The sequence below is a fragment of the Cuculus canorus genome, chromosome 1, assembly GCF_017976375.1.
Source record: "Cuculus canorus isolate bCucCan1 chromosome 1, bCucCan1.pri, whole genome shotgun sequence".
Taxonomy (NCBI): domain Eukaryota; kingdom Metazoa; phylum Chordata; class Aves; order Cuculiformes; family Cuculidae; genus Cuculus; species Cuculus canorus.
Window position 1 is genome coordinate 145,611,648 of NC_071401.1, and position 23,545 is coordinate 145,635,192.

At 45.2% G+C, this 23,545-nt stretch overlaps 1 protein-coding gene across 1 annotated transcript in view; it reads left to right on the forward strand.

The window, feature by feature from the left end:
- SYN3 (synapsin III) overlaps positions 1 to 23,545 on the forward strand; it is a 210,346-nt gene that overhangs the window by 13,427 nt on the left and 173,374 nt on the right. Inside the window, exon 2 of the mRNA XM_009557594.2 lies at positions 8,284 to 8,784. Within this exon, the coding sequence (XP_009555889.2) occupies positions 8,468 to 8,784 (317 nt within the window). The 5' untranslated portion in view covers positions 8,284 to 8,467. The remainder of the gene's footprint in view (positions 1 to 8,283; positions 8,785 to 23,545) is intronic.

Here is a 23,545-nt window from a genome sequence, read left to right on the forward strand (position 1 = left end):
GCTGCAGCATTTTCCTCTGAGAACCTGTGAGCTGTCAGTCCCTTAGGCATCTTTTATCTGGATGAGCTCTAATGCATATTGGCAGGCCCTACATATTAAATACATCCAGCTTCTTGATTTTATTCAGACCAGCACTCTTCAAAACAACGTCTCTCAGCTGAAGGAAATCCCTGCTGTATTAATGATGTGTCTGGTGCCCCTTTCACTCTTGTCACCATGAAATCAGGACTTGTACAGTTAGTGCAGGAAACAGAGCATGTCTCCCAAGCACACAACATGAACTACATCAGATCCAGGACTGGGAAGGAAAAAGGCAAGGGCTTCAGAGCCCTGCTTGCTTCCTTTGTACAATTTCATCTGCTTAATATGCAGAGCATTTAGCTCTACAAATTCTCCAGTTTGTACTGCTGTCTCCTGCTTTTCTTTAATATAATCATGAGGAGCCACTTTGGCATGTGTGTAAGTATTAGTCTTACTGGAAGCATTAGCGACGCTATTGCTGGAGGTGGGAATGGCCACAATACTCCAGGGAAATAAGAAATGGAGGCAGTTTGCCAGCTCAGCTGCCTTTCAGATGGAGATGGCTCTCTAGTATTCAAGGATTAGCACAGGATTTCTTTGCCCCTATATTGCCAGCTCCAGTTGATCTGGGTCTGGCTTTGCTGATAAGCAGATATTCATGTTGAACAGAGACAAGCCACAAAAGGTCTCTCTAAGCTCATTGACAAGGGGATATTACCACTGAGACAGCACTGTGGCTGTTACGTGCCAACAGGATTTCCACAGTAGAGAATTAAATGAGGAAATAATGTATTTTTTCCAAGAAGAAGCTCATCATAATTTGTTCTTGGGGGTATTGAAACCATAGAATATTATTATAACATTCAGATTTATTTTTCACTAGAAAATTTTTCACTCTTGTTCACGTCTTTAGTTAACTTCCTTTGCAATCTACTTGAAAGCCTGGTGACATTTTGTCATTTTAGAGTCTTTTTTTTTTCCCTTCTTCTTTTCCTCACCTGCCATTATGAAATAACAGGCAGAAGAAGAAGCAGACTAACTTGTTTTCTGTGCTGGGTGTAGCTCTAGAGAAATGGTCCCTTTTCCACTCAGTTTGGTATGCACACATCTATTATATTCATGAGTAGATAAGGCAAGCCCCCAATAGTGAAACTGCTACACAGAAAGAATTGACAGCTTTACAAACTGAAAAAATAAGTAAGATTTGTGAAGCCTAGATTTTCCAGTTAAATAGCCACTCAAGAAAGTAGAGAAGATTTTTTTTAAGGTTTGCAAGAGTGCAGAAATAAGACAGGAGAGTTGTTGCACCTTTTCATGTATCAGTGGCTTAATGAAACATCTTGAACACTATAAGTGATCCATTTCCAACAGAGGCCTCCTGAAATCTGTGAAGATCTCTCTAAATAGAGAAGTTGGATGTACTGGCTCCTTGCGAAAATCCTTAAAAAGCACGTTTCTAAAAGGAAATCACTGCTGCTGTGAAAGATAATAGAGAATTTGGGAAGCAAGTGAGCAGCTGTCTAACACAGAACAGGGAACTCGGACTCTGGTTAGCATCATTGTCCTGACAGCACGCTGCCTCCACTCCCTTGCCCTGCCACCCCCTCTAGCTGCAGGGTCTTGACTTCTTGCAAACACCTCAAAGAGACAGCATGGTTCTGCTGCTGTCACTCACAACACATACACAATTTCCACAAGTGTCTCTGTCACCGGGATGCACAAACTCCCTAGATTTCAAGCAAAATTTTTGCTGTAGTTTTACATGCTTTGGAAAATTTCTGCCAGTGACTACATCAGAGCTGTATTGCACTGGTGATACTTAAGAAAACTCTCTGCAAACTGAACACCAGCATGGAAATTCTCGGCTCTCCTCTGTTCTTTGGAATGGCCTACAAACTTTCCAGCCCTTATGCTTTTTGTATATGCTTCAAGTTTACAAAATGTGGGGTGTTTGGTGGGGTATCTTTTTTTTTCTTTTCTTTCTTCTAACTCTTATTGTTTTAATTTCTTGATTTATGGAAGTTCAACTTGCACTGAAAAATACCAACACGTGTTTGAACATGTGAGCCTCTTGAGTCCAAAACTGTGGCAAGTGAGGTAAACCCCCCCCAAAAATTCTAATTCGTTTGAGAACCAATTGTTTTATTCTGCTTTAATTTCTTCCCAAGAAATGCCATGCCATGCCAAGCTTTGCCAAACTTGTTTTGTTGAAAAACTGAAAACTTAACAATAATAAATAATCTCTTGCTTTTCTCTTTTGAAAATACATGTGGAAAGCCATGCAGCTAGATTTATTGCTCCAAACATGGCTGTCCTTCCACAGATGTCCACTCACACATTGTGTTGATATATCTGAAGGCAGAAAGAGACCCGTGGAAATATCTTAAAACTTGAATATATGCTGAAGGCTATCCACAAAATCAGTGCAAGGATTATCAATAAGTGGCTGTTGCCAGGTGATGAGCATCCCCTCAGCTTTCCATCCACTGTGGTGCAGAAGTAAGCACGTAGTCTCTTGTTGCAAGATGAGAGGTTTTCCATCTTGCCACCACAAGCATTGCTCTGTTGAGGCTGTCAAGAGCAGGAGTCAGATGCAGGCTGGCATGGTTGTGTCAGTTCGTTGCATGACAACATAGTTAACAAGCTCAAGGGAAATCTAAGCATGATTAGCAGACATCACCCAATTGAGTTTTGTTCCCTCTGGATTCCACTGCATATTACAAAGTAACATGACAAGAGGTTTAAGTGAGCGTTTTGTTCTTGTTTCCTAACACATGTCAACAGGTTTTCTGAGATAACTTGCATCTCTGTGGAGTATATTGTTGAGAAAAGTCAGATAGGTGCCTGGTTACTGTCAACGTGCTAAGGGAGCAGATGGCTTACCCTCCTTTGCCATTCTGAAAATATCAGCCAGGAATTTTAACTGCAAGTTACTAACTGGTTGATGGTGCCAGCCTCTTTGCTGTTCTTTTTCAAGGTCAGCTCTAATTGAACTTCCTCTTGTTTCATTTGGTTGCTCTCATCCTTTCCTTTTGATACTCTGACTGTACTCTCATTGTTGGGATTTCCACGTGTTCCTGCACTGTCTTTTGGTTAAGCCGATTCCTGCTTGCTTCCTCCCTTTCTGCTTGTGCCTTCTTCTCCTCCTTCTCTCCCGCTCTCCCCTGCTTGCTCTCTTTCCTGAGGACTCACCCATTCTTCTGTGCTTCATTTATTATTTCCACATCCTGAAATAAAGTCCAGTTCCCCGACCTGCAGCTCCATGGCCCAGATGCCTGCTGTTTTCCCAGTTAGCTTTCAGGAGAAGCTGTTTCACACAGCAGCAGATTACTCCTGCACGGTGAGAGGCAGCTGCTGTATTGCAGCATAAGGAACACAACAGGAGGTGCTGTCTTGCCTGGAAGCAGCCTGTGGGCTGTATTTCAGCTGTGCGTGGGCCTACAGGCCTTCCTACGGGCAGGTTCTTGCCTGGCACAGCATTAAGTAGATGATTTGTCTCCATGTCAGCCAAAGGAAAACACTAGTGTACACAGAGGCAAGGTACAGCTTGATGGTGAAGAGTCAGCAGCTCTCCTACCCGTGGCTCTTGAGTGCCAAAATGCCGCTTAGCAGATTTGTCTTGCTTCTGAAGGAGGTGTTGGCTCCTCAATTTGTTGAAGTTACAGCCCCACTTGCCTGCTAGGGTAGGATCTGTGTGTACATCAGTGGGCAGTGCTGCATGAGAGCTGAATGCTGTGTGAGTGGCACAGAACCAGATTTGGCCTGAAGGGCTGAGCTCTCAGCGTGTCCACAGGGAGTTTCAAGCAGTTGGAAAATGAGGTCCTATCCTACTCAACCTATGCCTGTATGAAAACGCCTACTGCTGAAAATTAAATATTATAACAGCAAATGTGCATGACACAGAAGCAAACTATGATGTTTTCCACTAAGTAAAGGAATCCGATAGGGTTTACACTGCTTCCATTGCAGAGATGATCTCCTCTGTGGCAGCACTACTGGCAATTGATGAATTGATACAGCGAAGTCACCAATAACTTAATTATTTTAAAAAAGACAACGTCTATTTTAATTACATTACCAATCTCATTAGAAAAACGTGTGCAATGAGAGGAGGAAAGTCTGTGCCATCACTTTGACAGACTCAAAGTCGAAGTTCCTGGTGGTTTTGCCATCCCCCATCCCGGAGTAGAGCCAGGCATTTCTTCCTACTGTCAACAGTGTCATCCTGTTTGAATTTAGCCTACACGTGCTTTGCTGGAGGGAGATTTCCCTGTGACATCAGTTGCTTAGGTTTTCTCCCCTTCCTTCCTGAGCCAACGGCACACAGCCCAGTCTTCACAGCAAGCATAGGCAGTGCCAGCCAGCAGAGGGAAGGCCATTCTCAGAGCAGCAAGAGAGTCTTGACAGCTCCTAGTATCTCCTGGGCAACATCTTCCACTACCAAATCCCTAATGGAAAAAACTGTAAATATGGCTGTTTAAAAGGGTGCAAGATGTGGCCATGGTCTTGAAAGAAGGCCAATAAATTGTTTATTCTAAACAGTAGCCTGAAGGACTGTTGCGGTAGAAACCTGTGTGCCTTCTAGGCGCATCACAGGGTAGTCCAGTCCTTCCCAGCCCTGGACACCCTATGTCTTGTACCTCTTATCCCTTCTTCCACAGTGCAGGGCAGGACAGAGACATTTGTCCGTTACTTTACTTGCTGATGCTTTGCAAGTAGCTCAGGTTCTTGTGGAGAGTGCAAATCTCAGAGAAGGAAACAGCCTTGCAAGCACCTCGCAGTGTGGCAGAAACAATCTCAAGAGCATGAAAGTCCTGCTGGACCCTGTGACAAAGACACTGTCTTGTGAAAAGAGCCTTGTCCAGCCTGTATAGCTGGAGCCAGTTTCTCTCCCGTGGCTGAGAGCCGCCACAGCAGGAACCCACAGCTCTCTGTGATGCTGTGCAGAGCATGCAAGAGGCAGGCATCTCGTGCTAAACTCACTTCTCCTGAGACTGGTATCAAAATTAGATCCCACCTCTTGCCAGTTAACACCGTGGTCCTCCAAGAAAGCATGCCTAATTGCTGTGCATTATAATGGAGTGCTCATTTGGAGCCCTTCTGACAGCAGGCAGATCTCTGGGATGCTTCTCTTAACCAGGACTGGACCTATTCTTGAGTGGACTCTGAAGGTATTTTTTTATTTGTGTGATGCAAGGTAGAAAACACAGGTTCCTGAGCAGAGGGCAGCGCAGCCTGTAAGCCTATAAATCCACCAAAGTCTTTGTAGGCTCTGCGACTGTGGTCATCCCAGACTAGCAGCAGTGGATGTCTCTGTGCTGACATTCACAGTTACTGTGGTAGAATATGAGTAGGCCAAGTGCTCTGTGGATGTATATATGAGGTGCACAGCTAGCTCATAATTCATGGATACTATATGTTACTCACTTTTTGGAACAATTGCTGCATAAACAGCCAGTGCTACTGAAGTGCTCACCAGTGCATGTGTTTGCTTACGTTGTGCAGTCACCGGGCATGCCAGGAGTGGGTGGGAAGTCAGTACAATGCCTCAAGATAGGTTATCAACTGTAAATGTGGCAGGAAGTCATTAAAGATTTCCTGACCCATTCCCTGGGAAAAGACTAACTCCAGGCTTCTGCAAATTCAAGAGACTTGTACAACCCGGGCTGTGAAATTAAAAGAAAAAAATAGTCTAATAAGCAACTATCAGCAGCTTCAGCTGGAAGCCCTCTGCCGTAGACAGATTCTATAGCCACAAGGTCAGGGTGGTGATGGATGATGAGATTTGGGGGGCATGTGCCAAAGGGGTCTTTGTAGCTCATTTACTTCAGGCAGATTCATATGAGCCTCCCTACATCTCTCATCACTAAGAGAGGTATCAACGTACACAGGTCTGAATCCTGTCTCTAAAGCTTTGTAAATCCCTATAGGTGAAAATAAATGGGAGCTCATTTTCATAGAATCATAGAGTCATAGAATCATAGAATCACTAGGTTGGAAGGGACCCACTGGGTCATTGAGTCCAACAATTCCTAACACTCCCTAAACCATGCCCTTCAGCAACTCATCCAGCTGTCCTTTAAACACCTTCAGGGAAGGTGACTCAAGCACCTCCCTGGGCAGCCTATTCCAGTGCCCAATAACCCCTTCCGTGAAAAATTTTTTCCTGATGTCCAGCCTGAACCTCCCCTGGCAGAGCTTGAGGCCATTCCCCCTTGACCGTCCCCTGTCACTTGGGAGAAGGGGCCAGCTCCCTCCTCTCCACAACCTCCTTTCAGGTAGTTGTAGAGAGCTATATGGTGTCCCCTCAGCCCCCTCTTCTCCAGGCTAAACAACCCCAGCTCTCTCAGCCACCCCTCGTAAGACTTGTTCTCCAGCCCCTTCACCTGCTTCGTTGCTCTTCTCTGGACACCCTCCAGAGTCTCAACATCCTTCTTGTGGTGAGGGGCCCAGAACTGAACACAGTATTTGGGGTGCAGTCCCACCAGTGCCGAGTACAGAGGGAGAATAACCTCCCTGGACCTGCTGGTCATGCCGTTTCTGATACAAGCCAAGATGCCATTGGCCTTCTTGGCCACCTGGCCACACTGCTGGCTCATGTTCTGTCAGCTGTTAACCAACACCCCCAGTTCCTTCTCCTCTATGCAGCTTTCTAGCCAGACTTCTCCTGGTCTGTAGCACTGCATAGGGAATTTTAAAAATTCTGTTTGGTTGCTCCATGAGCTCTCAGCTACAACTCCAGGAGGGAAATCCACAGATGTCAAGCTCTCTTTGGGAAAAGACAGCTTTCTGCCATCAGGAAACAATCAGACTGGGACAAGAGCATAAGCAGTGAGGGAGGCCAAACAAGGCAGGTAAAGGCAAAGAGCTCCAGTGTTTGTAGCGGGCTCTTTCAAAAAGACTTGAAAGGAGTTGATGATACCAGGAATTCATGTTTCATCTCTCTTGATGTATGGGATAACTCTGACTTTGGTTCCTGCAGACATGTCTGTCTTGAAAAACGTTTATGTTTTATCAGCGATATGTTTCTTTTTTTCCCCCTAAAATCTCCCCAGTCAGTCTCTGGTCAAGACTGACAGGCTGTCTCAGCAAATAAAAGGTCTTGGGGAATTACTGTTGAAATCTCATTTCTGGGCTGTGCCTTCAGCTGAAAAAAAAAATTAAAAGTAATTACTAACTCTGTGAGGTTATTTAACTGCTGAAAAACTTAGTGTTCTGGATAAAATCAAAGTATTCATACTATGGGCAACGGGGAAGAGCTAGATAGTTATATTTCATGGTGTTCATTTTCTAACTGGAAAAGATGAGCAGAGTAAGAGACTTTTCTTCTTAAAAAAAAAAAAAAACAAACCAATCCAAAACAACAACAGCACACACACACAAGAAAAAAAAAAAAAAAAGGAAAAAAGTATGCAAATATTAGGGAGCCAAACCTCTAGTTTTGAGAACTTGCAAAAATCCTACAAGTGAACTTGTAAAATCAGGTAGCATCACTAGCATGCACCTGGCTCAAAGTCTAATTTTAAGTGCAGAGAGCAGCAGGGACAATAACAACTAGTTTGAAGTTGCCACTCAACTTGATCAAGATGTGTGGGGATTTTGGCACTGGCAGAGGCTGCCCAGGGAGGTGGTTGAGTCACCATCCCTGGAGGTATTTAAAAGACGGGTAGATGAGGTGCTCAGGGACATGGTTTAGTGGTTGCTAGGAATGGTTGGACTCTATGATCCAAGAGGTCTTTGCCAACCTGGTGATTCTATGATTCCATGATTTTTTGAAAATTGTCTACATAATATTTGAATTTAGGATGCTTTTTCCTTAATTCAGAGTCTTGCTTACAAGTCTGGCTAAGTTCATACAAGTTTTTATCCCACTGGATCATTTGGTGGTTGTTCCGTAACAAGCGTATGTTATTTCCAACACATAAAATACCGGAAATAAGCTATCTCTCTTTTGGAAATAATATTTTATTATCAGAATAGATTTTCTTTCCCTACAGTGAACAGTTATAGATTTATTAGCCCCTAAGCTAATGCAAGATGATATACCCTGAACAGAAAGTCTTTTGGGGATGAGAGAGAGCCGTGAAACATACTTTGTCCTATCTGTTTGGACGTACCAGTGTAGCATACTGCCTAGAAACTAGTAATCCTTTTCCCTCTCATTGTTGATTAAGTTACCTATTTAAAAGGCAAAAAAAGTTTTTCTTATCACAGAGTCACAGTACATATCTCACGTAAATATCTTTGATTCTCTTCCCACAGGAGAGAAAGAAAGTACAGCAGAAAAACTAAGACATATTTCTCCAGTAGGATTTCAAGGGGTAAAGCCTGCTTGTCTGGACTGCAAGGAGGTACCCTACACGCACACAGAAACATTCCCTGAAACTGGTGACACCATAGTTCAGCCTCTCTGTTGGTGAGAAGGGTTCCACCCAACACTGCAACAATGAATTTTCTCCGAAGGCGTCTCTCAGACAGTAGTTTTGTGGCAAATTTGCCCAATGGCTACATGATGGACTTGCAGCGCCCTGAGAGCTCCACAAGCTCCCCAGTTTCTCCTGCCATGGAGAGAAAGCATCCACAGCCACCACAGCCCTCACAGTCTTCCTCTACTGGCACAAGCATCTTCAGCTCCATCTCTAGCGCCATGAAGCAAACCACACAAGCAGCTGCAGGACTAATTGATCACTCGACTAGCCCCACACCAGTTGTGGCCCAGAAACCCAAGATCCTCCTGGTGATCGACGATGCACATACAGACTGGTAAGTCATCATGGTCTTCCCTGCTGAATTCAACTCCACAAAGTTCGAGGGATTAGAGGGATCTGGGAAGCAGAGGGTATCTGCAGGGTGGTACACAGATATTCTCACATCTAGATCACCAACTCTGGCCCCAGGTTCATGTTAGACCAGTGACTTGTGTGAATGGCAGAGTAGGGTGTTCTCATAAACTTCTTGAACAGAAATGTTCATTTGGTACTCATTGCCAAACTTCTTCAGAGTCTCAGTATATGAGCACACATAGAGCATTCTTGGCCCGGCACTGAGCTGAGCTGTCCCATCTAGCAAGGGTCCCAAGAGGTCACACCTGAAGGTGTATTAGTGATGTGGTTCAGGACCTTAGCCTACTGTTTGTGTTGGCTCTAAAAATGACAAGGAACTTAATCCATCCAGCTCTCAATCTCTTTTGAGCTTTTCTCTCTACGCAAATTTGTAGATAAATTATTAACAGATAACCCAAGCTTAAAACTATCGATAATAATGACTGGAGTTCATTCACTGGTGAAGGGCCCTTCACCTGCTAAGTATAGCAGCTATAGCCAAAAGACTCTCAGGCTCAAATTTGTCTTGTTCATATAGGTCTCTGTTTACAAACAAAAATACGTAAATTTGTTTCCTGTGACATTGGATGGCAAAGGACACTTTCCGAAGGGCAGAACAACTGAAGGCTTCCAAAGTTGACTTCTTGCTTGCTTTGTACTCACTTTCAAAGTCAGCTGGTTTAGAAAGTCTCAGACAGGCTGGTCAAGAGACTTATTTTGGGATAAATCCAGAGCATGTGTTGAGGAGATGCTCTTGTTTTGTCTGCCAGCTTGTAACAACGCAGAAAAAAGGAAAGGGTAGCACAGGCAAGGGGACAGTATTGAAGACATAAAAATGGAAGAAGTTGGGTTACCTGGCCTTGGCCAAGGGAGATTGTTTTGTTGTTCTTTTCATCCCACACAGCTTTTCAGTAAAGTTGTCAACCTTGCTTTTCTTCATCAACCTTGCTTTTCTTCCCAGGAGAGTGGGGACAAGATTGGACCTGCCTGCTTGGGTTTATCATCACAAATCGACAGCTTAATTCTTAGCTAAGAAGGGGCAAAGAATGTGTACCACTAGGTCAGGCTTCTTCAGCCAGTGTGAAGGAAAAGAGAGAAAACAGTCGGATTTTTCTCAAAGGAAAACAGCGTTTTCATAGACTGGGAAAGTCCCTGATAAGGTGGTCATAGGATCATAGTATAGTTAGGGTTGGACAGCACCTTAAAGATCATCCAGTTCCAACCTCCCTGCCATGGGCAGGGACATCCCCCTAAAGCAGGTTGCCCAAGGCCCCATCCAGACTGGCCTTGAACACCTCCAGGGATGCGGCATCCACCAGCTTCCCTGGGCAATCTGTGCCAGTGCCTCACCACTCTCATGGTGAAGAAATTCCTCCTTATGTCCAGTCTAAATTTGCCCCTCTCCACTTTATACCCATTCCCCCTGATCCTATCCCCACAAGCCTTTACGAATAGCCCCTCTCCAGCTTTTCTCTAGCCCCTTCAGGTACTAGAAGGTGACTATAAGGTCTCCTCCGAGCATTCTCTTCTCCAGGCTGAACAACCCCAACTCTCTGCCTGTCCTTATAGGGAAGGTGCTCCAGCCCTCTGATCATCTTTGTAGCCCTCCTCTGGACCCATTCCAATAGCTCCATATCCTTCTTATGTTGAGGATTCCAGAAGTGGACACAATACTCCAGACGAGGTCTCACAAGAGAGGAATAGAGGGGCAGAATCCCCTCCCTCTCCCTGCTGGCCACGATTAATTGATGCAGCCCAGGATACAGTTGGCCTTCTGGGCTGCGAGCGCACATTGCGGGCTCATGTTGAGCTTCTCATCGACCAGCACCCCCAAGTCCTTCACTGCAGGGCTGCTTTCAGGCATGTCATCCCCCATCATGTACTGAAAACGGGGATTACCCCAACCCAGGTGCAAGACCTTACACTTGGCCTTATTGAACTTCATAAGGTTCTCACAGGCCCACTTCTCCAGCCTGTCCAGGTTCCTCAGGATGACATACCGTCCTTCCGATGTGGCAACTACACCACTCAGTGTGATGTCATCTGCAAACTTGCTGAGGGTGCACTCAATCTCGCTGTCAATATTGTTGACACTGTTCCAGTGTTTGACCATCGTTACAATAAAAAAAACAAACAAATATGTTTTCTTGTATTTACATGGAATTTAGTGTATTTCATTTTGTGCCTGTTACCCTTTCCACCTTCCCTGGGCACCACTGAGAAGAGTGTGGCTCCATCTTCTTTACACCTCCCAGCAGGTTTTTAGAGACATTGACAAATATTCCCTTTTGATCTCCCACTCCCTCAGATGCACAAGATGTGCAACTGAAGGCAAGACAGTAGCCTGGACAGGGCAATGTTAGGATTACAGAGGATCTCAAACAGAATATAACTTAAAAAATAGTCACATTGCTGCTCTTATGACAAATTCTTACTGGAACATATGGACAGCATTCTTACATGTAAGGCAAGTGAACTTACATCTTACTCAACGATGGTCAGGTCTTTGCTGAAAGATCATGGTAAGTTGTAAGGCATCACAACTCAAGGCAGTTGCAGACCTGTCAGAGAGGTTCCCAGTGACAGCAACAACATTGATCGCTGTGCTAAGAAACATCACCCAGGAGGGGTGATGAGAGCAGTTATCAGTGAAGACTGAGGCAAAAAAAGTTGTTGAGTACCTCAGCCTTTTCCTCATCTGTTGGTACATGGTCCCCATCAGTGGGGATTTGATCTTCCTCTTTTGATTGATGTACCTGTAAAAGCCCTTCTTGTTAGTCTTCACTTCCCTTGCCAAGTTCAGCTCCAGCTGCGTCTTGGCCTTCCTGACTTCATCCTTACACAACTGGGCAGCATCTTTATACACGTCCCAGTTTACCTGTCCCTGCTTGACTGCCTGTGCAGTTCCTTTGGCGATGACCATTTGGTCATCGTGCCAAATGTTTCACTGGCACGTGGGTTTTTTTTTTATCACAGTAGTAGCCTCTTAATGCCAGATAGTTCAGTCAGCAACACAAGTTTGGCTCAACCCTGATCCCTCCTTCCTGGGTGTATGTGCAAGTCTCCCAGCAGCCTGATGCTCACCAACCTCCTTCTCCGTTAGTTTTTTTTGCAGTTCCTTGAAGATGCTGCCAGGTGGCAGTCGCTTAACACAGCATCCTCCAGCTGGGGATAGGAGTGCCTCTCATGCACAGCTCCAGCATCTGGGGCTTTGCCAGCACTGCTTAGTCCAAACAGTGTAATCAGAGAGGAAATCTCTAGCTCAAAGGCCAATCTAGTTTTTCTCTTGAGATTAATGGTGCTGAAGGTAGTCTCGGCAGGGGAATGGACAAGGAGGGACTGGACTCTGTTGCAATGTTTTCATGTTTTAAAATGCTCACTGCATTCAAATCCCTGCTTTTATATCTCCCAGCTGCTCTTCTGTCACGCAGACTTTGTGATCTGTGAGCTGAGCTTGCCCAAGGAGCAGCAGCTGGGAGATATAAAGAAGAGGTATGGCTACCCTTGCTGTCTTCACTCCTCCACTCATGTGTAAGGACTCTATGAATCCTGCTGTCTTGGCTGCCCTTCTGTTGTCTGTAACTCGGCGGTTTTACACATGATGGGGGACCCCTTTAATTCCTCCCAGCTCTCTGCCTCTACCCACAGGCTGTGAATATCAAACCATGCTGCTTACAGAGGCTCCCTGCCTTCACTCTGCCAAAGGCTGTGAGGGGACTAAACAAAATTGGTGACTGGGAGAAGGGCAACGTTGTGCCCACTTTTTAAAAGGGTAGAAATGATGACCCTGGGAAACCCTGACTTTTCAGCCTACCTCTGTGCCTGGGCAGATCATGCAACAGATCATCCTAGAAGCTATGCTAAAGCACTTGAAGGGCAAGGAGGTGATTCAAGACAGCCAGCATTGCTTCACAGGGGGCAAGTCCTGCCTAGCCAACCTAGTGGCTTTCTATGATGGGGTGACCGCATTGGTGGGCAAGGAAAAAGCAATGGATGTGATCTATATGGACTTCTGTAAAGCCTTTGGCATGGTCTCCTATAACATCATTCTCTCTAAACAGGAGAGAGATGGATTTGATGGGTACACTGTTTGGTGGATAAGGAATTGGTTGGGTGGTTTCATTCAGAGGGTAGTGATCAATGGTTTGATGTCCAGATGGATATCTGTGACAAGTGGTGTCCCTTGGGCATCTGTACTGGGACCAGTGCTGTTTAATATCTTCATCAGTGACATAGACAGCGAGATCAAGTGCACTCTCAGCAATTTTGCAGATGACACCTAGCTGAGTGGTGAAGTTGTCACACCAGGAGGATGAGATGTCATCCAGAGGGACCTGGACAGGCTGGAGAACTGGGCCTGTGTGAACCTCATGAGGTTCAACAAGCCCAAGTACAAGGTCCTACACCTGGGTCGGAGCAATCCACGATTTCAATACAGGATTGGAGATGATGTGATTGAGAGCTGCCCTGCAGAGAAGGGCTTGGGGATCCTCCTTGATGAGAAGCTCGACAAGAGCCGGCAATGTGCGCTGACAGCCCAGAAGGCCAACCATATCCTGGGCTGCATCAAAAAAAGTGTAGCCAGCAGCAGGTCAGGGGAGGTGATTCTCCCCCTCTACTCCACTCTCGTGAGACCCCACCTGCAGTATTCTGTCCAGTTCTGGAATCCTCAACATAACAAGGGTATGAAACTTTTGGAATGGGTCCAGAGGAGGGTCACAAAGATGATCAGAGGGCTGGAGCACCTCTGCTATGAGGACAGGCTGAGAGAGTTGGGCCTGTTCAACCTGGAGAAGACAAGACTCCAGGGAGACTGGGAGGGACTTTTTACAAGGGTATGTAGTGGTAGAACCAGGAGGAATAGATTTAAATTTGAAAGGGGAAGATTCATATTAGACAATAGGAACAAATTCTTTTCGATCAGAGTGTGAGGCACTGGAAGAGATTGCCCAGGGAAGTTTTGGATGCCCACTCCCTGGAGGTGTTCGAGGCCAGGTTGGATGGGGCCTTGGGCAGCCTGATCCAGTGGGAGGTGTCGCTGCCCATGGCATGGGGTTGGAACTAGATGATCTTTAAGGTCCCTTCCAATCCAAACCATTCTATGATTCTATGAAAATTAATGTATGCATTCATGACCATATGCTGACTTATGACATGAAAACCATGGACACAATATTAGTAACCGTTCTCTGCCACAGATTCCCATGGGTCTTTGTAGCATGAGCAGAAACACATGCCTAGAAACTTCCCTCGCCTGAAGGTAATATGGAGTCCTTCCTGAGAGAGCATACCAATGTTACCACTCCAGTAGGCCAGGAGTGATACTTGGCAGTTGATTTTTGTGTCCAGGAAACTCAGGGAGCCCTTGAGAGCATCACTTTAGAGCAGTGACTCCATGGCTCTGTGGACATTTATTCTTGGTAAGTTCTTCTGAGCAATGCCAGTCATCATCTTAGTTTCAGCCAGAGTGTTACATGAGCTCGAGCTGACCAACCCAAGGCAGCAGTGTTTGCTTTGTAAGAGCACAGCTGAAGAAAGTGGTTATCCAGGGATTCTTGCTGGCCACTCTGCATCATGTATGGAAATGGTCTCAGACTTTGGAAGGTGAACAACAACCTATTGTTACTTCTGTGCTGGTAATGTTGGGTTTGGGAGAAGCATCCTGTTCGCAATGCATTCCACCTCTGCCTGCTCTGGTTTTTGCTACTTGCAAAACCTTTGTATTTGGCTTTCAATAAACCCCTTCTTTCTCCTTTTGAAATAGTTAACTGTACTGAAAAGAAAAACCCTAGAAATAGCTACTGAAGCGCTACCTTCATTTTAAGGCAGAGGGGGACTTCCACAATGCCTTCTCCCACTGAGCGAGTTATATGGGGCTTACAACAAGGAACAGCTTGTTCACAGACAGGAAGGGTGACAGACAGTGGAATCTGCCATTTGATTTCTCTTCTGTAAATGAAAGCACTTCTCATAATTGGCGACTGTAGCAATATTGCAAAGCCAGACATTAATTTATCATCACTGTTTGTGTTACAGCACAGGCAAAGAGATGCAGTTGTGGATTAGGATGAGGTGTTGCACAAGTGCATGACGAAATGCTCTAACAACCCAAATAGGCGAGTGCATGTTGAATATACTTTAAAGTGACAAATGGCAATTTCTTTTATTTTTAAGGAGCTACTATGTCTCTGATGGTACAGTATAGCACACAACTTCTCTCTGAGGTCTGGAGGAAGAGAAGAGCATTCATAGGAATCCACGAATTGTCTTGTTCCATAAAAACCTTACCACTCTTAACATGCAATATGCTCTGGTTTATTCCAAAGACAAAGTACTATAAAAATAATGTGACACCCACAGAATATGATCAGCTGCATTAACAGCAGTAAAAGAAAAGTATGTCCTGTTCAAAGCAAGTGAATTCACCCACCTTTCTGTTAAAGCGGCAACATTTTGACAAATGTTCCATTCTCCAAAACCCTGCTCTAGCGTGTTGCAAGGAAGCACAAAGTGAATCTTCTACATGCAGGATGTGCAAAGAAAGGAAAACACTATCTGTGTGCCTTCCTTGTGCTCTTGACTTTGATAGGCAGCCCTCAGAGGCACCCATAGCACTCAAAGTACCTGCACAGCAGCACGCTAGGAAAAACCTCTTCTTCTCTTCAATGATTAAGGGTAGATATCTTAGCCAGGTAGCCTCCACCTGGAGAGTGAGGCAACTTCTTGTGGTCTGGGAGTATCTGTACCTTGGGAGACTTCCAAAAATGCATCCACAACTCACCTGTAGCAGCTGCCAGAAAAAAGGAGCTCAGACATGAATGTGTGCACATGTGCAAACACACAGCAAGAGGGAGCGAGACCATGAGGAAGGGGGATGGCAGCACTCCATGTAATGGTAGATGGGCCAGCTCCGGCAGCCCAACCTCAGCTGGGAGGAAAAATCCCACCCTGGCAACTTCTTCACCCGTCGCACTGTTAAGTAAAATCATGCTCTTGATGGACTGAATTTCTCAGCAGATCAAACAGGATTTAGTACTGTAAATTGTTAACCCTCATCCCCTGTGAAAGTGCTCAGCTTTCTAGCCTAATGCTTCGTGTTTAAACAGCTTATCTGGGAAGAGATCAAGCACAGCTAAGGCTCCTATTAACAACATATGCTAAAAACATTGCTTTTTGCAGCATAACAAAGTTGTTCTTGTTGATTTGTTAGATATCGTGATTGCATTTGTGAAATACCTCATGTATTTTCAAAGCCATTGGCCTGTTTTGTCCAAATTTCAGGCCATTTCAAGTGCTAATGGTGTTACATGATGTCTTGCACAAAATCTGCATACCCTATGCACGGCAATGAGGATTGTGCCACGTTTCACAGAAAAAAAAAGCCAACAGAGAATATTTTAGTAGACATAAAATTGGGTTTTTGTTTTCCCATATACTTTGCAGCCAAATCTGTATGCCTGAGTATACTGTCTTCAAAAGTTTAAAGATGAAGGAAGAGGAAAAACTGTGATTAATACTGAACGAAATCCTCTTAATAAATCTGAAATGTTTCCTTGTATAACAATAATTTCATCATTCAGGTCTAATTAAGGACTGGTCTGACAGGATAACTGTGTTATACTGTTCAAAGAAAATTTACAACCCTCTTTTTACTAAAATAAAGCTATTTTTACTTCTGATAGTACATCATAGTATTAGGCCTAAAGTCTAAATCTGAATTTTAGTAACATGGGTCTTCCTATATCCTAATTTTTTTTACAAGATATTCCTTTCAAAAATATTCAAGGATTGTCATAAGTTATTTCATGCTTTCAGTAGGCTGAAGATGATATACTAAGATTCCTATCAGAGAAATATTTCTGTACCTAACTCAGTGAAATCTAATAAGAAGCTTTAGACTAGCTTTTGGCTTTGGACTTCATTGCCATTTACCATTATTATTATTATTATTATATTATTATTATTATATAGAATAGATACTTCAAGCTTGACCTCAGGAATTTGCAGATTAAATTGCAAAATTTCGTCTATAGATCCTGATAAGAAGCCCAAAATCATGTAACATGGTGGTAACTGACAATTAATTATTACGAATTAGATTTCATTACATAGTGGTGACCTTTTAAGGTTTCACAAGTTCTGTGCAACTATGTGAGTATAGTTCGAAAAAACTTACAAGTAGAATTTATGTTCTAACAAACATGGGTAAAAACCTTACATTTTCATCATTTAGCCGTGTTTACCCAGGACTGAATACTTCTGTTCCTGTATTTCATGTCAAGTGTGACTAGAGGGCAAAAATTCTACTTAAGGGAAGAGGAAGGAAGTTTGTTTTAAATGTGTGTGTGTGTGTTGCACGCATGCACGCTTGGAAGGTGCATGAAGAGCTCCTGTATTCCTTAGCATAGAGGTGCTTAAGGGTGAAAAGGAAGTAAGGCTGTCAAAATATTCAATAAATTGCATTTATCGCATTGCTTTCCAGTCCAGTTTAGACATATCACCATCATGTCTGCCTGTATTTTTGTCCTGCATGTGTAAAGCAACTTAGGATCTAGTCCTCCTAAATGAAAGGTGATACAGAAATGTAAAGGATTAGTATCATTACAAAAATAGACATAAGGAATATGGAAAACATTCCCCACCAGGTTATAAATATGCTAATGCAAGTCAAATCTGGGACCTTAATTGCTTTGCCAGAGTTCCTATAAATGCACAGAATTTAACCACAGAATGTCCTGCTTAGTCCCATACATATATAAAAAAATGCAAAATTCCCTCAGATGTATTTCTCAAGGTCTGCGAGCCAGACTTCTTCTGCTTGAGAGCCAGCAGCCCTGCCTCAGTGTTGGTTTGAGTTAGCCTGGTTCCCCTGCTCTTCAGGTTCAGGGAGGACAGAAGTGGGCTGGAACCCAATATTGCAAAATCCTCCACAAAATGATACCCCTTGCAAACAGCTCCAGACCATGCCATCTAGATTTACCAAAGTGGAAATGTTCCAGCAATGTACTATTTTGATGTTACGCAAAATAAAATTGCTGCTTCATGTTGTACTCAGAGCAACCCCCTGACCACCCTCCCCCCATCTTTTTGTGGTCTGGAGGAATGTGACCATGGGGATCAGACCTACAGCAAAGTGTCCTTCCTGTTCTGACAGCTCAGAGATGCTCAAAAAGCCATGCCCAAAAGTGATAGTGCTGCACTAACTAGTACTTCTTCTCTTGGTGGGGGATGGCTTTGTTTGCCCCCATTTCAGGAGCAGGAGATGACACAGGAAGATGCTGGGAGGCCAGTATTGTGGGGTACTCTGTAGTTCCTTGAATAGAAAGAGCAGTCTGAATGGTTGTGTCTGCAATCATTGAAGTGCTGGTGGCTTGCCAAACCAGGTCTTCCCTGAAAACAGGCCTTCAGTTCCCTGAGAGAAGGGGAGGACTCACAAAAGAAGATTTAAAAAAAATCGTCTCCCTTCCTGCCCTAAAGCTTCCTTTTCTGTGTGTGTTCAAGCCAAGAAAATCCTTCCAGACCTGTAGGGTGGGACCTTGGACCTCATCAAGGTCCTTACCATGAGGGCTTCCTTTATCCCCCTCCAAAAAAACCCAACCTCATAGCACCATCACAGCCTAATACAAAGCTCAGCAGAGTGTTTCTTTCCTTGGTGTGATCGCATAACTAATAATGCCGTGGGGGTTGTTTTACAGTAACTAGAGCAGGCTGGGTCTTGTGATTCTTCCCAAAGGGCAAGCGAGGCGGTCTGTTCCCACAACCCAACCTCGGAAACTGAGGAATTACCTGCAGCACAGCTGAGTTGACTCCCAGTTCGGTGGCTCCAGCAAGCCAGGTGGTGACAGCGCTGACAGCAAGATGATCTCACCCCCAGGAGATGCAGGGCTGAATGCAGCAATAATGCACATCAGGGCTAGAGCTGGAACTTTTGCAGAGCTCCTGGCAAAGTACTGGAGTATTTAAAGTTACCTTTCGACCCTACCCAAGACTTAGATTTACCACTTGATCCCTCCCACTCCGTCTGTATGGTGTTGGGTACCCTTTCCTTCTTTCTGCACTTGCTTCTGGTCCATTTAACCTGTAGTTCACACCTTGTTTTCTGAGGCGTTGAAGCACACATCCATCATACTTCTCTGTCACTTTTAGCGTTGTGTCACCCCTGACCCCTGGCCCAAGGTACTCTTACAGAATAAGTATTCACTGCCAACCAGTCCATCACACAGTTGAACAGTGCTTATAAAGGTCTCTGGGCCAAAGCAGATGTGGACAAAAGCTCCCGTAGGTTGTAGACCTCGGCATTTGTGATTTTTCTCTTCCCTATGCCCTGGGCAGTTAGGACTTCATTTATCTCTCCTTATATTTGCTGCTGGGAATTGCTAAACTGGAGAGAAGCAGTGAAGGGGTTGAGGGCTAGCCCCTGAAAGGAAAACCTTACTTGTTTTCACCCCTGGAGAATAAAAGGGCACAAATGCATCTCTCCTCCCCCCTCACCTCCCCATTGCCTTTAGAACATGTAGGGACTTGGGGGGGTCGGGGCATTCCAGCGGCTGCTGGGCAGTATCTTGGAAACTGCCTCCTTTTTCCCAGTCCCAGCCCCTTTTATGAAGGAGACAATGTGGACATACAGTGAGTGCCTTGTGCATCACTTGGGCCCCCAGGCCCTTTGACACGGGGATTTTGTACAGTGGCTAACTCCCTCCTCTCCCTCCCTGAAGTCCCCCCACACCCAGTCCAGGGAACTACAGCCTCACCTTTTCCAGTCTTATTCAGAAAGATATTACATGCTTATTTTCCCAAAGGGATTGAGAGAAATGTGTAATGTGATTCTGGGGAAATAATTAGGATAGTTCCAGAATTTACACATGGATTCCTTTAGGTTTATTTACCCAGGACTCTTCTTCACCATTTCTCTCTCTCTTTCTTCTATTCACTCCCTTGCCCACCTCTCCCCAAGAGCGCTGCACATTTCCCCTCTCCTAAGCATGTTTTGCTCTGGCCCTTTTGCAGGGTGGGAAAGGCTGCTTCCCATTCTGGGTGAGCAGTGTTCTCCATCCAAATCGTGGCTTGGCTTTCTTTGTTTATTGTGTCTTGCCCCAGAGGCACAAGCCTAGTTTGAGGAATTTTCTGTTACAATATCCCGGTGCCCCTCTTTGGCACACTGTCAGTGTACTGAATCCATTTCTGAGGTGAAGGTACAAGTCTGCTCCTAAGTTTGTAGCTCAAAGCCTCTGTTGAACCCAAATAGCACTTGGGTTCAATCACATCACAACAGATTTGGGCTCAGGCTTATTTACTCATCTGAAAGATGGCTTCCCAGTTACTGCAAGACATACTACCAGTAATTGCAACGACATTTGCTGGACCAGCTCCATTGAAGTCTCTCGTGGGAAGATTTGCACTATATTTCTTCAGTTTCTTCCTATCCTAGAAAATTGTTTCATACATACATTTGACTGGATACCCTGAAGAAGTCTCATGAATTTACTAGCCTATCTTCAAAGCCGCGTAACATGACATAACCCCTGATTCACCGAGCTAATGGACCTGCAGGAACAGCTTTAAGCTTTGAATTACTGCACTCCTCCAGGCCATCATGATCATTTCAAATCTTTTCTTCCTCCTGGCTATTCTCTTCCTAATGCTGAGGCCAATGTTTGGCACCTTTTCTGACATGGACTGCTGTTCAGTTTCACTGTACCTGAGGAAGAACTCCTTGGGCACTCTCTATCTGATGCTTGATATCTGAGCATCTTTTCCTCTTCCTCACCTGGGTAAAGCATTTTCCAGCCTGGCAGAAGTTGTACAGTCCCCTGCTGCAACCCTGATGTCTCTGTTCCCCAAAGATGCAGAGGAAAACACTGAAGCAGTCTCTGAAACAGCTTGGATATGTTTCTTTGCACCAAGAGTAAAAAATGCAGAGGGAAGAGAGAAGGAATAATTCTGGGAGAGATAGTACAAGCTCTGCACAAATAGATTCTCCTGGATTCCTGTGCTGAGCAGGTATAGTGATTGATGTGTTGAGCACTCATTGCATCTACTTCTGCTTTAAAGCAGAAAAAGAACAAGGCAGATATAACTGATTATTTATCATATAAAGAGAAATTGCAAGATCCCAACATGTAGTATCTGCTTCTCTTGTGCTGTATTTTCCCATGGCCCCAGCTCCCATGGCTGTAGCCCACTGACCCAGCTCTACCTCCCCTGGACCCGGTGACATGCAAGGCTTTGAGCAGGGACTTGGTACACTGTGAGGACTGAATCCTTGTGTTTGCAGACTATGGGCATTAGTACGAAGATGCAAGGGAGCATGCCAATTCGAGCAGCCCTTGCATAGATGCAGTACAAGCTGTCCGCGCTGTCATTGACACCAGAGGGACAAACTCTAACATCTGAGTGCCTTACAGGAGTGTTTGCAGTCTTGGATCAGTGCTGCCATCCCTTGCTCAGAGAGATGCTTTGTAAACACCTAAGGGCACTAATGTTCTACATGGACTTTCCATTAATTAGCTCTTATTTAGGTAATTGTAGGTGAATTGATAATTTATTTTTCCCTGCTGCTATTAAGAATAGACCCTATATCTGACAGAAAATTGTATATATGCTTTCTCCATCCATGTTCACTAAGGCAGACTAGGACTGTTTCATGGCAGCTCTGGAAAATAAGCTTTTATTCTCTCCAAATTACTTCATAGGAAGAGGCATCAGGTTTCTTGTGGCCCTGTAATCATGTCAGGGCTGAGGCAGAAAGCAGAACTTATGTTTGTCTGATGTCCTTGCACCCAGAAAATATGTCCTTTTCCAGAGCATGCGGCTTCTCCATTACAAAGAGAGAGGGGTTCAGGACAACCTTTCTCCCTGGAAGCCAGGACAGACTTTTGGCTTTTATTATAGTGCTTCCTCCCTCCCAGCCAGCATGGCCACATTTAAATGCATTGCCTAGCAGTGTAAATCCCACCCAGGAACTGCTCTTGAGCACAGTCCTGCATTTTTCTTCAGTCAAAACCTGTTTAAATGCTAAATTACTGAGATCACAGCAACCGCACCACCCCATCTGCACCTTGCCTAAACAAATTATAATGCTGTATTCTGGTGGATTGAACATCTGACATGCTTTAAAATAAAGGGATGGCTAGCCAAGTGGTGGCCATCTGCAGTGATGCTCCAGGCTGCCCAGGAGAGCTGGTAGGTTTGCATGGCCAGTGGCTTGCCTGGTGTCCCAAGCTATGGGTTGCCAGACAGCACCCCTCCTGGGGTGATAAGACACTCCTCTCTGATCACTGACAGTAGGCTCTGCTGTGGGTGAATGGGGACTCTTCTAAACCTCCACAGAAAATATTTTGACTGGTTTTCTGGGTGCCACTCCCCTGCCGCACTACGGGCTATCTCAATAATCCTGCAGCATGTCACTTCCTAGGCAGAAACCTGGAATAGCCTTGCTCAGGTGGTTTTGGAGCAGTGAGCATCCACAAACATCTTGCACAGTCTCACTTGCCAGAAACATACATCTCTCTCTCCTGCACCCCCACCTGAGCAGCATGGTCTTCCTTTCCTCCATCCTCCACCCACTGTATGGACCAGAAGCCATTTCATGCATTGCACAATATTGACCCAAAGACTTTCCTTCTTGCACCCAAGGCATTATACCGGGTGATCAGGTCCAGTCAGCACAGGTTCATGAAAGGCAGGTCTTGCTAAACGAACCTGATCGCCTTCTTTGACAAAGTGACTCGACTACTGGATGGGGGAAAGGCTGTGGATATGGTCTTCTTGGACTTCAGTAAAGATTTTGACACAGTTTCTCACAGCATTCTGCTTCAGAAACTGTCAGCCTCTGGCCTGGACAGGCGCACACTCTCCTGGGTGGAAAACTGGTTGGATGGCCGAGCCCAGAGAGTGGTGGTCAAATGGAGTTAACTCCAGCTGGAGGCCAGTTACAAGTGGGGTTCCTCAGGGCTCGGTACTGGGTCCAGCCCTCTTCAACGTCTTTATCAATGACCTGGATGAAGGCATTGAGTGCTCCCTTAGCAAGTTTGCAGATGACACTAAGCTGGGTGGAAGCGTGGATCTGCTGGAGGGTAGGGAGGCTCTACAAAAGGGTCTTAACAGGCTGGACCACTGGGCTGAGACCAATGGCATGAGGTTTAACCAGGCCAAATGCCGGGTCCTGCACATGGGGCATAACAACCCTGTGCAGTGCTACAGACCAGGAGAAGTCTGGATAGAAAGCTGCCTAGAGGAGAAGGACCTGGGGGTGTTGGTTGACAGCCGACGGAACATGAGCCAGCAGTGTGCCCAGGTGGCCAAGAAGGCCAATGGCATCTTGGCGTGTATCAGAAACGGTGTGACCAGCAGGTCCAGGGAGGTTATTCTCCCTCTGTACTTGGCACTGGTGAGACTGCACCTCGAGTACTGTGTTTGGTTCTGGGACCCTCACCACAAGAAGGATGTTGAGGTTCTGGAGGGTGTCCAGAGAAGAGCAATGAAGTCTGATGAGGGGCGACTGAGAGAGTTGGAGTTGTTTAGCCTGGAGGAGAGGAGGCTGAGGGGAGACCTTATTGCTCTCTACAACTACCTGAAAGGAGGTTGTGGAGAGGAGGGAGCTGGCCCCTTCTCCCAAGTGACAGGGGACAGGACAAGGGGGAATGGCCTCAAGCTCCACCAGGGGAGGTTCAGGCTGGACATCAGGAAAAAATTTTTCACGG